Source organism: Atractosteus spatula, chromosome 9 (genome assembly GCF_055471065.1).
Source record: "Atractosteus spatula isolate fAtrSpa1 chromosome 9, fAtrSpa1.hap1, whole genome shotgun sequence".
NCBI classification, from domain to species: Eukaryota; Metazoa; Chordata; class Actinopteri; order Semionotiformes; family Lepisosteidae; genus Atractosteus; species Atractosteus spatula.
The window spans coordinates 36610642-36624625 of NC_142714.1; the positions used below are offsets into that span (position 1 = coordinate 36610642).

At 35.8% G+C, this 13984-nt stretch overlaps 1 protein-coding gene across 1 annotated transcript in view; it reads left to right on the forward strand.

Annotated features, from left to right (window-relative positions):
• Positions 1-13449, forward strand: part of LOC148828512 (neuronal migration protein doublecortin-like) — a 79494-nt gene extending 66045 nt beyond the window's left edge. The window contains exons 6-8 of the mRNA XM_088924724.1: positions 2079-2177; positions 5951-6045; positions 6767-13449. Of these exons, the coding sequence (XP_088780850.1) occupies positions 2079-2177; positions 5951-6045; positions 6767-6823 (251 nt within the window). The 3' untranslated portion in view covers positions 6824-13449. The remainder of the gene's footprint in view (positions 1-2078; positions 2178-5950; positions 6046-6766) is intronic.
• Positions 13450-13984: the final 535 nt, after the last annotated feature.

A 13984-nucleotide genomic window follows, 5' to 3' on the forward strand; every position in this document is an offset into this window, starting at 1 on the left:
CAGGACAATAGTCACTTTCTTGCCTCTTTTCTAACAAGCAGCTCTTCAACCACAAATTCTCTACGGAAAACAACCGGCTGTACACCTGCCATACTGTCTGCTTTTTTTTTCAATTCACCTGATGCCATCAACCCCCCTTGGAATTCTGATCAACTTTGTCTCCTTTTCTCTTCTCCTACTTCTGCACACTCCACTATCTCCCTCCAACTCCCCTTATCTCTCTCTTTCTGGTTGAGTATCCAACCAACTGCACTTGTGACCCCTGTCAATATTAATTATTTGTCTCTTAATGTTACTTTATGTCTCTTTAATTATGTCTCTTCCTTTTCCCCAGTTTTACACTGTATCCACAGGAGATCGCCCAGTTGCTGATGCTCACTCTGCCCCAGGGTCTGAGAGCATGACATTGTCTGCACTAGGTCCAAGCCTCCTCACTCTCAGCCTTCGCTGTCCATGGTGCTTGAACCCTGGTCACCTGCCCTGTTGGTGTCCAACTGGTGCAGTGTTTGCCCTAGACTCCCCCCAAGCATCCACATGCAAATATTTCTTCTTCTTCTGGGGGTTCTACTTGGAATCCATCCTCATCCATTCTAGCAAAGTCCAGCAACTGTTTCCTATCCTGGTCACCTCCAGCTATTTTTCCCGGGCACCACAGTATCTTCCACTGCCCAAGACAGGATGCCATTCTCAAACAAGCTAGGGTTTGTTGGCAGTATTGCCACATTGTCCTTGACTTGCATTACATCACCAGCATCATACATGATTTTCTTTCACTTTATTCTCTATCGGTGTTCCTATAAAAAATTGCAAATATGAATCTACTCGATCAAACAAAGCTTAAAATTGCATCATACAGTATTTGCTTCTTGCTCACTCCGTTCTCCAGCTCAATACTCTACGATCAGTTCCTATGAAACTTTGCTGTCAAACCAACTCACTCTTGGGGAAACATTTGGAGGTTGTAACATCTTCAGCCAGTACTGTCATTTTATCAGCCAAGTGAGTTAATGTCAAGGTATTAAGTATACCCTTCTATTATATTCATTGGCTTATTTCTTTATTATTAGAAGTTGACTGAACTACTAAAATAGTGTTATTTAACAGATGTTAAGGAACAGAAATTCTAATTTTGCACTTCCACTCTCCTACATATAAATACGTTCAGGTGGGTAGCTGCGTCAGCAGGCTGCCCGGAATTCTGTGATCATCTTTTCTAGCACCTCTCCCTCTACCCCCTTGCAGCTGCCTTTCTGGCTCATAACTTGTACAAATCGTCAGCCAGCATTGCCATGTCCTCAGCAAGGCAAGGACACATCATCTCCAAAGTATTAAGTACACTCCCTTCAGATTTGTTGGATCATTTAGTGTTGTTAGAATTTGACCACACTTCTGAAAAAACATGCAATTCACCTTTCTCGGGTAGGAGTAGATAACCTTGCTGAAGAAATTTGTAAGTACCCCAGGAAAGTATGACCTGGTGTTGGAAATTCCATCAATCTCAACATGCTAACTTGAAATACTTATTAGTGTAAAAATAAGAAGGTGGGTGTTATCATGTGAATGACTATGTAACTTTAAATATGGGTATCAAATAAAGATTTCCCAAAGTTAATCATTTTGCATTCTTCCATTCCATCACTGTCCTTCCAGATGTTTCCTGGCTAAAACCTTCTACTAGGGACAAGAGGTTCGTTTTGCTCATCTCCATAGACAGGCAGCCATTCAATTAGCCAAGTGGGTTAAAGCCAATATGCTCACTAAGCTGCTCAATTGCAGCGTCTGTCAGGTGGATTTGCAATAATACAAATTCGTTTCAGGAGGTTTCTTCCCAAAACGATATCTTTAGATAACATCCAACACCTCATGTGATCAGTAATTTGCTGGACAGATGGGTATACACTTCACAAGAACAAATGGATGGAAGGTTCACATGAACTCAGCCATGTTTCTTTGTCATGAATGTCTGTTTGAATGGTGTGGAGCTTAATGTTTGCTCCTGTTTTTCTTGTTTCCTGAGGCATGGCCATTTTTTTATCCTGATGTGTGAACTCCCTGCCTGCGGTTTTTGTTTCCTCCAGAGTGCCGTGTCATGAAGGGAAACCCTAAAGGAGGTGCTCAGAAGAGCATGGCAAAGAGTCCAGGACCTGCCAGACGCAGCAAGTCACCAGCTGAATCGAGTGAGACGATTAACCTCTGATTTATTGATTCACCATGCTGACTGCAAATGGAACTTTTTTTTCATTTTTTAAATTTTTGTTGATTTCTTTTTTTCATTTCTTTAGCTATCGTAAATTTGATGTGGGTAAACATCAGGAACTGCTTTGTACGTGCACACCATCCTTCAGCAAAACTTCTGTAACAGGACATAGCATGGCACAACTGCTGTTTTTATAATAGTATTCCTTTTATGTTTTATTGTGTCATTCTCTTTTTCTCCTTAATTTGATGGTGGATTGGAAACTTTATTGGCTTCGTTTACTAGAATCGGACATTGCTGTCCTGAATTTCAACATATCAGCCAATATGGCACATTTGAACAGTCGGCATTTTCCACCTACTCTGCTTCATTTAAAAAAAAAGAAAATATTAAAGAACAGTTTGGTGCACAGGACTTTTAGAGGTACTTTGACAATATTTTGTATTTTAAAGACTGTACTGTAAGTGCATGTTCACTTAACACTAAAATGGTAATGACATTCCAGCAAACCTGTTTTCCTGCAGACAAATGTAAGATAAATCCAGACTATGTTTGACAACAGACCAGATCTATATTAACTAGTGTATATTACATATTTCCAAATGATCAGAAGATGATCTAAGTTTATTTACCATTTTTGTTAAACAAGGGACTGCAGGGTCCTCTCCTATAAAACCCTTAGACAAAGGTACAGTAAATGCCTACACGAGAAAGGCTCTGTAACAATGTCTATGAGGAAACAGCTCTGAATGAAGAAGTCACCTTGAAGGCTTGCAGACTGCAGTCATGCAAACCAAATTAGGGAGGCAGAAAGGGCCAGACTGGGGAAGATGCAAAATATAAAACAGGGCATTAATTAAGATCCAGCTTTGCACTGTTCTTATTGCACCCAGGGAAGCTCTGATCTATTACAAGTTGCTCATGGCCTTACACTGATTCAGTGTGGCACTCTGTGGCTCCATCAGGCAAATGCCAATGTCTCTCTGTCATTTAAAGCTGGTAGCAGAGATAAAAAAACGACTAACTAAATAAATGAATAAATAAATGCTAGTCCTTCCTAAGGTCTATTCAGGGAACATTCAAGAATTTAAAGAGTGGGTGAAGTTTATAGGAGCTGAAGGGAGATGTCCTGTCAGCCTTACCTTACAGAGGGGAAACATTGCCAAACCACAGGTTTGGAATTGTAACCCCAATATTGTTAATCTCTTGAAATAAATAAAACCACGTACCATTTCTGTCTTATATTTTAAGGTGGTACAGTATATAGGTAGTACAGTATGTACAGTTAGTTTGATGTTTTTTAACTCTTCTTACAAAGTTTGAAAGAAATTGGGATAACTGCTGTGGGAGCAATATACAAAGTATATAATGGGTACACTGTATAAGCATGTTAGTTTTGAAAGGTTTTCGTAAAATATAAAATTATAGTTTTTCTCCTTGATGCCCAGTGTTCTCAAATATTTGTTTTTTAGCCTTCTTTTAGCCCAGACATGTTTCCAAGATTTAAAAAAAAGTTCTTTAGGTATAATTTTAAATTGAGCTGTGAAATGACCTTGAACATGTGTTGATATGCTTCATCATTTACTAGAAATGTGTCTGCTGTCAGCAAGGAAAGCAGAGCTAATCCTAGAGCTAAGTATTGAGAGCTCAGACGTTGTTTATATCTGAAATTGGAGCCATTATATTGTTAGAATCATGACAGGAAACTTACATGGAAATGAAGCACTGTTTTCTTTGTGACATCTAACTGATACTTTGTTAAATGTCAGTTTCAGCTACAGTACACTTCCTCTTTATTTTAAGGTGTACCTTGACCATTTTACAGCTTTCCAATCTTTCACATTATTTTAGTGAAGAGTACGCTTTCCTTACATCTTCCCACTGCTGGTTTGCACATTATAACATTGTTTCTATTAATTTTGAAAGCCTGTTACATTTGCACTATAACGTTTTGTCTTTGCTTGTAATTGTACATTCGATTTAAATGCACTGCTTTTTCTTTCAAAATAAAGAAATTGAGTTTTCAATTTGATGTTAGTCTGTTCTCCTGTTTGCCCCCTTTCCTTGTTTAAGACTTTTTCTGTGGAAAAGGGTTTTGATTGAATAGGTACAATCTTTAGTTTGAATTCAGACAGTCAGCAGTTGGCAATGTCTGGCTGGCTCAGCTTAGGTCCTGGAAATTTTGGTGGCTGTTCGCTAAGCTCTATTGAGAAGATAAGCAGTCTTTTCTCCAGGGCTCAAACAGACTCTGTTTTAGAATGAATGAAGCCAGTGTACATCCATGTGATATAATTGGCTTATACTAGTATTCCTAGGATTAAAAAACAACCTACAATAAATGCGTTGAAGAAAAAATTTTTAAAAGTCCACTCACTCTCTAAGTTTCTACACAATGAGGCAGGAACGGCTCATGGGCCACTCCAGCCACCCAGGTGTTCCACTTGTTTTTATTTGCCCATTGTGCTTCTTTCTCTGGAGTGCCTGAAAAACACAATACAACACGTGTTCTTTAAAACCTACAGTGTTGTATTTTCATTCTCATTTTCATTTTCAAAACCCATTCCAACTCAATAGATGCATTAAGTGACATTCTTGCCACATACTGTCCAAAATGTGTAAAATGACAGGACAGAGTACTGCACTTTAAGGTTACTTTAAAGTTGTTACTCTAGCCTGTACTAGTGGAGTTTGTTAAAAAAAGAAAAGCCAGGCACAGTCAATTTGCTAGTTAAAACCTAGTCCAGGTGATTCTGGTTCTAGCTGGGGCTGATGTTGGATTCCCAATAGTGTGGTACCACAAGGGCTGTGTTGGCATTAAAGGAAAAAAGTTTATTCCACATAGCATATCTAGAAGAAATGTCCTGCTCCGCAAATCAGTACCAACACCTCTGTAAGGCACTATGAAGCTCGCAACATGTCAAATAATGAATGCCTATGACAGACATGTTGAAGGATGGCATTTTCTTTTTCCTTCTTTGCAGTACAGGGGTGTACAGTTCCAAGTTGGGTCAGCATAAAATAAAAAAATAAATGTGAAATTCATTTTAACAAGAGAAAGAAAATAAATAAGCTCTTCATAAATAAATATATCCAAAAGAGAGATACCAGTTTGGTTCAAATTTTTTATAGTCCTCTTTTAGCAAGGATTTGTCTGAAATTATTAGGTCAAAAACGAATTTGTTGAATAAATCATTTAGCCTAAAAAATAAAACACATCTTTAATTCAGACATTTTTAATTTATGAGTAGGAAAGAGCAGAGAAATAGGGAAGCCTAATGATCCTTCAGATGATTATGTGGGAAAATTCAGTTACTTATGAGAAGAACCCAAAATTCCATCATTTTAGACCTTTTTCAATGTTTGAAGAATTTGCTTTTGCTTGAGAGCTGATTCATTATATAAATAAAAGCCTTTTTTTCTTTTCTTGTTTCTTTTTCGAGTGTGTTTTTACTATCAGTTAGTGGACTGAGGCAACCACACCACCCATCACACCACCTTCTGTTGTAAACAGATGCCTGCAGTTTCCTAGCAACCTACCAATGCAATAGAGTAATGTCTGTGCATTGGCCAGCAGGGTGAAAAAGAATGAAACACTGTACTGGTCAAAAAGGGGATCTTAAAAATAAAAGAAAAACACAAGGCATTGGAGTAATGGGCTTTGGAGGCATCATCACTCATTGTGAGTTCTTAGCATGGGGTGCCTACGATTTAACTGCTGTTTAACAGAACTGTCTCTTTCTTTGTTTTACACAGCCAATGGCACATCCAGTAGCCAGCTTTCCACTCCTATTTCAAAGCAGTCTCCTATCTCCACACCCACTAGCCCTGGCTGCCTCCGCAAGCACAAGGTATACAATTTTGCATGTTTGCTTTTCTTTGTCTGACACTGAATTCAAAAATGGCAGCATGATAGAATGACGATCAGTGCTGGTACCCGAGTCCTGGGTTGCATTATGGAAAAGGGCAACTTCTTTGCACAGTGTTCATGTTCTCAGCATGTGATCATGTGGTTTTTGACAGGAAAGATCCCCCACCTTCTCAAGGTATTGTGAGTGGTTTAATTGGTGTCTCAGGCCGTGTCCCAAATGCCACACTAAGCCCTAAGCCCTTCCTCCAAATCCATACTTCTGTGACATTTCTTCCCACTGTCCAAAGACATACTAGTGAGTTAATTGTCTTCTGGGGCACTTGGCCGTGGTGTGAATTTGGGTGTTTTTTGTGTCTGTATGTCTGCTCAGCAATGGACTAGAGTCACTTCCAGCAAGTTGCTTGTCAAGTTAGGCTCCGGCTCCCCCGTGAACCTGAATTGGATTAATCTGTTTACAAAATGGATGGCTGGTGTGAAGAAGCACATCTTGACATCAAAGCTTGTCAACTTGTCAATTGACAACTTTCACAAGTTTCCATATTATGAACAAATGGTTGGGAAAGGTATAAAGTGTGATGGTACTGTAAATGTTGTATGAAAATGTGAAAATCTTGTCATGTAAGTAATTCAATAACAGGTGATCTGGGGGAGAGTGCAAAACAAATGCTTTTATTTTTATTTCTCTTTCTTCCTCACTTTAGGACCTGTATCTACCCCTTTCATTGGATGATTCTGATTCACTTGGAGACTCCATGTAAAGCAGATCACCAGAAAGCAAAACAACAAACACCCTTGCAGTTGAATTCAAATCTGACCTGCTATTTGCAGAGGTATCTTTGGTGCTCACCATCTTGAAAATGCCAAAATGAAGCATCCAATAGACTTTCTTTATAAATTGTCTTTGTGTCACACGCTATGACTACCCGGTTTTAATAACACTGCCTGATAAACAGTTTGACGCTTAGGAATTTAAACAAAATGTTTTTACTTGAGGTACAAAGGTAATTATGCAGTTCAGTACGTGATCATCTTGGAAACAAATCATGAAATCAATTTTTTCAAATCATAACTATGGTACTGTAAATGATGATTTAAAGAACTGTTGTCCATTATGCTGTGTCAGCTGTAACCAGATTATCAGACTAAAAAGTCATTTTACAACAAACAAAACAAAAAGATACCACTGTCTGCTTATAGGAATATTTGTATCCATAAATTAATTGTCCTTTACGGTCATATTATATAAGTATATAACATTTCCCTTAAAAGGCCTGTTTAAAATTGTCATGCATTTTTAGCATCACTGGCACAATTTGTGATTCTTAGATTCAAAGGAGTTAAAGCAATGTTAATAAGGCATACTTGTCTGGTGGCACAGGAGTTGTTAAGTTTATAGTGTGACATTTTCTGTTTTATACTCCTGGAAAGGCTGTATCTCTCTGCAGTGAATTTAATAAGACAAATTTAATGGTGTGCATATGTATGAAATATAAGGCACACCAAATTTACTGTAAATAGCATAAATTGAGTACAGCATTACACTTACAGGACACTCATCTGCTGTACAAGCTATTCTCAAGCAAGAGGGCTTCAGTACTAATTTCTCATAAAGACCTCACAGAGTGTCTGTCTACAGCAGTGATTTCATTACTTTACATGTAAAACCACTACATCGAATTAAATTTCATGCTTTCGCTTTTGGAGAAACAATGAAACAATACAAATGAATTGTAACTGTCTTGAATGCTTAGACAGATTAGTAGCAAGAAAAGAATTTTCTTGTAACAAAAACAAAAACACAGTGTACATGTATAACAAGTTTCATTAATACCAAAGGTATTCCTAAGATTCCCTTTGGGAAAAGACAGCATTAGGCTACAGAGTTAAACTACCCTGATTTGTTAAATAGAAATTAAACTTTCATTTGGAGGCTTAAATTTCACATTTATTATGTTGTAAGTTCTACTTCTCCAGGCATTGCTACAGTTGGAATGTTTTTATTTTTTCCAGGCCAGATATATCTCCCAAGCTGTTGAGTAATTTGACCTAAACTATGATCTACTCTGATCATGTTCTTGTTTATATAACAGCAGCCATTATAATGAAGTGTTCTAGGGTAAAGGAGGCCATTTTTTTTTGGTTCCCTCTTCAGATGAGTGAAATATGCAAACAGAAATTTGTTTTATTCTGCCTCAAATATTTTTTCACCACAATGAAACCTACCCACTATGAAACTGATTGATTAATATATACTGTACAGTATATATAGATTACAGCAGAATATTTACATTTTGGACTTGAAACAAGAGAAAAAGTTACAAACTACAATAGAAAACATGTACCTCCTCTGTTGTACTGCTAACAATAGAGAAACAAAACAAACACAATGTGAAACGTGTAGTTTAGAGTACACAAGACATACTGTATGCAATACAAACATTTATATACATTTAAAATGCATATGCTAAGAATATTATGTTTTTGCAATTTGTTGTTGTTAATGTTTTTACAATCATCTCTAAACGCAAATTGACTTTTGCATTAATAGAAGTGTCTCAAGCGATTGGAGTACCCCCTCCTCCAGATTAAATCTTTAAAACTATTAATTTGTTTAACACTGCATGTGAGTGATATAAAAATGGAATAAATCACATAATGTTTGCATAATTCAAACAGTGAAAACAATGAGCTAATATTAGTCTTTCAATTAAACCCACATTAAAATGAACACAGAACACTGTGAAATTTGTACGACAATTTAAGCAGGTTACTTTTTTAAACTACGAAACTCCAAACTTTGTAAAGAGATCATTTCAGTACATTTTGGAAGTTCATTTGTAAAATGTCTAACCCTTTTTCATAGGAATATTTTTTTCTACACTTTGTATGAATTAAATGTCAAAATTTTCCTCAAGGAGAGCACCGCCATGCAACGTGGAGAGTGAAGATATTTCACTTCCTGAGGTGCCTTTTTAAGACGTACAATACTGTATGTGTTTTTATATACTGTAGTAAACAGGAAACCATTTTGTTTTGTAAAATATTTTAACGTATTTTATGTCTGGAATTTTGGGCTAACAGCAGTGAATACAACATACTGTATGTTGTCTGATTTGTTAAAACCTTATTTTTTTAGTTTGTGGAATACTAGAACACAAGTTATAGAGTAGGTCTGCTGTGTTAATGTTATAAAACTAGTTCTTTTCTGATGTTAGAAACACATTTGAGATATCTTCTTTACTATCCATTGCTATACTGGAGTTCAAGCCTTGTTTAGTCCTTTGCAAATGCACCTTATTGTGGAATTACCCATTACATTTTGCAATCAAAACATGGAAACGGTTGTTCTAATGCAGTTCATTTGTTTAGTCTTGAATAGAATTAAAATTCAAGTCTTTCTTTACTCCTACATGGACCAAAGAGGTCACTTTGATTTCAAGCACCTTCTGCATAGAGAGAATTGTAACATTTAAGGCTAGAGTTGAGTCAGATTACAGTACATCAAAGATAGTAGATCAGGAGTTTTGACTTTTTCATTTCAGGCAATAACTGGTTTATTTACCTCTGTTGCAGTTCTCTGTTTAACACTTGACCATCTGAGACCCTCTAAAAAAATAAATGACTCTTAGAATTATTCCCTTTTGTGGCAACATGTCTTAATATCTACATGATGTGGAAATTAAATATAATAAATTGATTCAAATAGTTTATCTTTATTATTTCAAAAGGAGATTGAGTAGTCAGTAATATTTGCTTAGCAGTCCAGACTAGTTTGTTTCATTATTTATCAGCAGTCTCTTTGTAAGGTTTTTTATTCTGGTATACCCTTACTTGCCCTGCTTTCTGCAATGATTGAGACTGCAATGGGGGACGCCTGACCTTGACTATTATATGAATTTGAAAATAGAGTAGCGAGCTACACTCTCTTTTCTTTATTCCTGATTAACCAGATTCAGCAATGTTCCAGACCAGGTTGCCATAGTAATTTAATAAAAAGATCCTCTCCTCCTTTGATTAACATTATAACAAACTGCTACCTTAAAATGTTTTTGGATATACAAAGAGCATTTTTTGCAGAAAAAATAAAAAGCAGACACAGCAAAAAGTGATATTACTATTCTAACCATGAGCGCATTGCCATTCAGTCGTCCCTGTCACCATGGCAACATGGTGGTTTGCTTTAACACCAAACATTAATCTCCAGTATAAACAGGAATGTCTAGAGAATTAATTGCACTGTAAACTAATTGGTAGCTGTTAGCTTGTGATTCAGCTGTACTGTATTGAATGTATGAAAAAGATAAGGAATGGAGAATTGGAAATTGAAAAGGTGCTTTGAGCTACTTTGGTCTGTTCTGGCATACAGCTGTAGCATCTCACAGCACCTGTAAAACAGAGCTGTACTTAAAAAAATGGATGCTGCTGTGTTCTTTCTTCGCACGATACCACTATATATTGAAAACCAAAATGATGGAGGATTGTATAATGATGCTGTGGAAACACACAGTGCGAGATTTTATGTGTTATATACAACACAACCTATATCATCTAGTCAACCAAGGCTTAACGTTATTTAGAATGTGGCATTTGAAATCAGCATTACAATGGTTTATCCCTGTAGCCCGTTTTATGATAAAATCTAGCTATTAGATCCTTATGGATCATCCTTGATGGTTTCAAATGCATAGCATTACTTTAGGTGCACAAAATACCAATGTGGTATGCCAGAAGCATTTTTGCAGAAAACGGTTCTGGACTTTTCCTTAATCCTAGTGATGTTCCAAATTGCACTGTTATACATTGTACAAACAGCTCAGATATGACTCCCGGTTTACATCAAAAATGAAAAAAAAATATAAGGCTCAAGTGCTAAATTGTAAAAGTGGATTTATCAAAAATAAAATAATCTGAACAACACAAAAGCAGATTCTGATTATTTCCATTACCTTGACCTCATACTCAGCCTGTATTTCACTGGCTCTTGAAATTTTAAGCATAAAAAGAGGTCTATTCATACTCTGTATACTGTAAATTAAAAGTTCAGCACAACCATTCTCTTTTATCATGTCAAGTCATAAAACAGCATAAAAAGTTCATATTTACAGTACTTCACTAATTCTCATATGCTCAATGCTTATTAATGCACTCCTTTCTCCTTTTCCCGGATATCCTCATATTAGCTTATTGTAAGTGTACAGTATTTCTTTTTCAAAAATGTGACAATATTTAAAAACAAGTGATTGGATGTTCCAATATATCATACAACCATTCATTTTTAAATGATCATCATTTGTACTGATGATCTGTATTGTTGTTTCTTTTTAAACAACTTGAAATGTTAAAATGCCAGTTAACAACATCCTTTAGTGAACTTACAAATAATGATTACATACTGTTCTACAGTACTAAAAGCAAATTGTTGGAGGAAAAAAGGACCACTTTACTTTTTCAGTAAAAAATCAGTGACATGCTTTCTGTTTGCCCGAAGGTCTTTAAACATTTCTTTGATATACAGAATATACACAGTGCTAGATACATGAATGAAAATGGCAGGTTATTATTATAGTCTCAAATATCTGAAAAATCAATCAATTAAAAAAAAGATGATAAAAATATACAATATGCAGTCCGTCAAAGTTTGTAGTATGTAAAATACTGTACATTTGAAAACAGACTGCATCCTAAGAGGAATCTGACAGTATGCAGTGTTTGGTCTTGAGTGAGCTTCGCACCATTCAGGACTGATCAAAAGATCAACACTTTGTCAAGTTCTGCTTGTTTTACAATAAAGGTAATGAATAAAGGTTTGATAGACTGCTGTCTGTGTTAAAGCACTACATTATATAGTACCGTGCACTAGAAAAATATGCACTGTTTGATTTTTAACAATGCAGCAAAGGTTAAACAGGGTTGTAAATATGTAAGCAACCTACATTCCTAGCCTGGTTACTATAATTTGCATCACACCACATTAATAGATAATTTTGTTTTCATATTTTCATATTTCATATGTGTAAAATAGGAATCTCTATTAACTTGATCATTTTAGGTTAATGGAAGTCAGATTATCTGGAAAGATCTACAGCTTTATTCAGTTAATTAGTTAATAAATTGCTACACAGAAAAGAATACTCATAAACGCCCTCTGGTTTCTGTGCATACTATTTACTTGATACTGTGTTTGAGGCAAAGAAGTTCCCTGTTTGTTTCTGTAGAACTAGAAATTCATACCAAAGCAGTATTGAGTTCCTAAATCTAAGCAGTTGTTAAAGTAACATTTCAACCCTTGCAAAGAACTTACAGTTTGGGATTTAGTTTTCTTCTTCAGAATATGTATTGTGTGTGCCTCCATATTTTCTCACACAAGGGTGTCCAAAAATCCACCTGTATTGGATTTCTTAAGTATTGGTTTATTGTGAACAGAGTTTGAAAGAGTGTGTGTACGTACTGTATGAGTGTCTGCATGTCAAGGTCCAGTCCCTTTTTTGATAATGTTTTTTTTTTACTTCAGGTAACTATGTCCAGCAATTCGAATACTAGTTTAAAATGGTTCCTGAAGTATTAGAAAGGCGTTCCCTTTAAACATTTTAAAGCCACTACTTTTATACACACATCAGAAGCAAGTTAGTGCCAAAATTGTACTTCATTTTCAAAATCATAATATGGCAGTTTTGGATCGCTCATCTCTCATTTGATTGTATACTGTACGTGCACGTCTTAGCTACATTTGCTCTCAGTGGTGAAAAAACGCTTTTTCTTAAATTGCCATTGTGCCATTTGATTTGTACATAAAAAACATTTTATTATTGACTTTTTAAGCAAACATGCAAAAAGAAGAACAATTCTGGTATGTTGTTATAGGTAGTATGCTGTAACTTAGATTATAGGTGGTTTGTGGAGTTAGAAACGCGTTGCTTGCAAATAAAACAAGCTTTTCTCTTGCTTCATTTTCTTCGCTTTTTTTACATTTGAGAGAATCGAATTGCATGGTCCATATCTTATTGTGGCATGGTCACAGTACTGGGATAGTTTGTCTTTCATGGAACGACATACTGTATACTATACTTCTTTCAGACTAAATTTACTTTATCTTCATCATCGCTGAAAGTTAATCAAATTCAGATTAACAGCTTTACCTTACAGGTATTTTCTAAAAGTTTCAAAACAGTATAAATTTCTTATGTACAGTATTCAAAAGCTCAGAGATAACTGCACAAGGCTATACAAGTGAAAACTGAAACTCTTGTATTTAACAATCCATGAAGATGGCAAATTTTAAATTGTGACCATGCAGAATTTCTTATTCAGATCTGTATTCCTTTTAATGTACATTTTCAGCGTGTGTTGTAATATCAAAATAATTAATAAATTTGGTTACAAATATTGTAAATGCTTGGTTTTTAATTAATACACTCAGTTTGTTTTGGTTATCTTACTGATAACATTTTTCTCTTTTAGTTGTGTCATGTTGGTTGACCTAATATGCGATAAATACATCATGACATTAAACTTGATACATCATGATATTAAACTTAAGTAGGAACATCTTCTTAAAGTGATCCCAGCAGGATGTCAGTAGTTGCACATATATCACACAAGAAGACACAAATAACAGCCATGTAAGAGGTTCTGATCCTTATACAGTAATATGGAGCCAGCACATATACTCTCTGTGTTGGAGGTTTGTATCTGATGCTCAGAACAATTTATGTTTTGCGCCTACATCATTGCTTGGAAACCCAAAGAACATGTAAACTGAAGATATATTGAAACTGCAACTGCATCTGGAGTTGTATGGGTCTTTTCATGGATTCACATTACCCCTTGTATTTCAGACAGTTTTAGTGTGTTTTAGTACCCATTAACATTAAGTAAAGAATCCCAATGAGACACATATAGACTATGCCCAATAGCAAAAA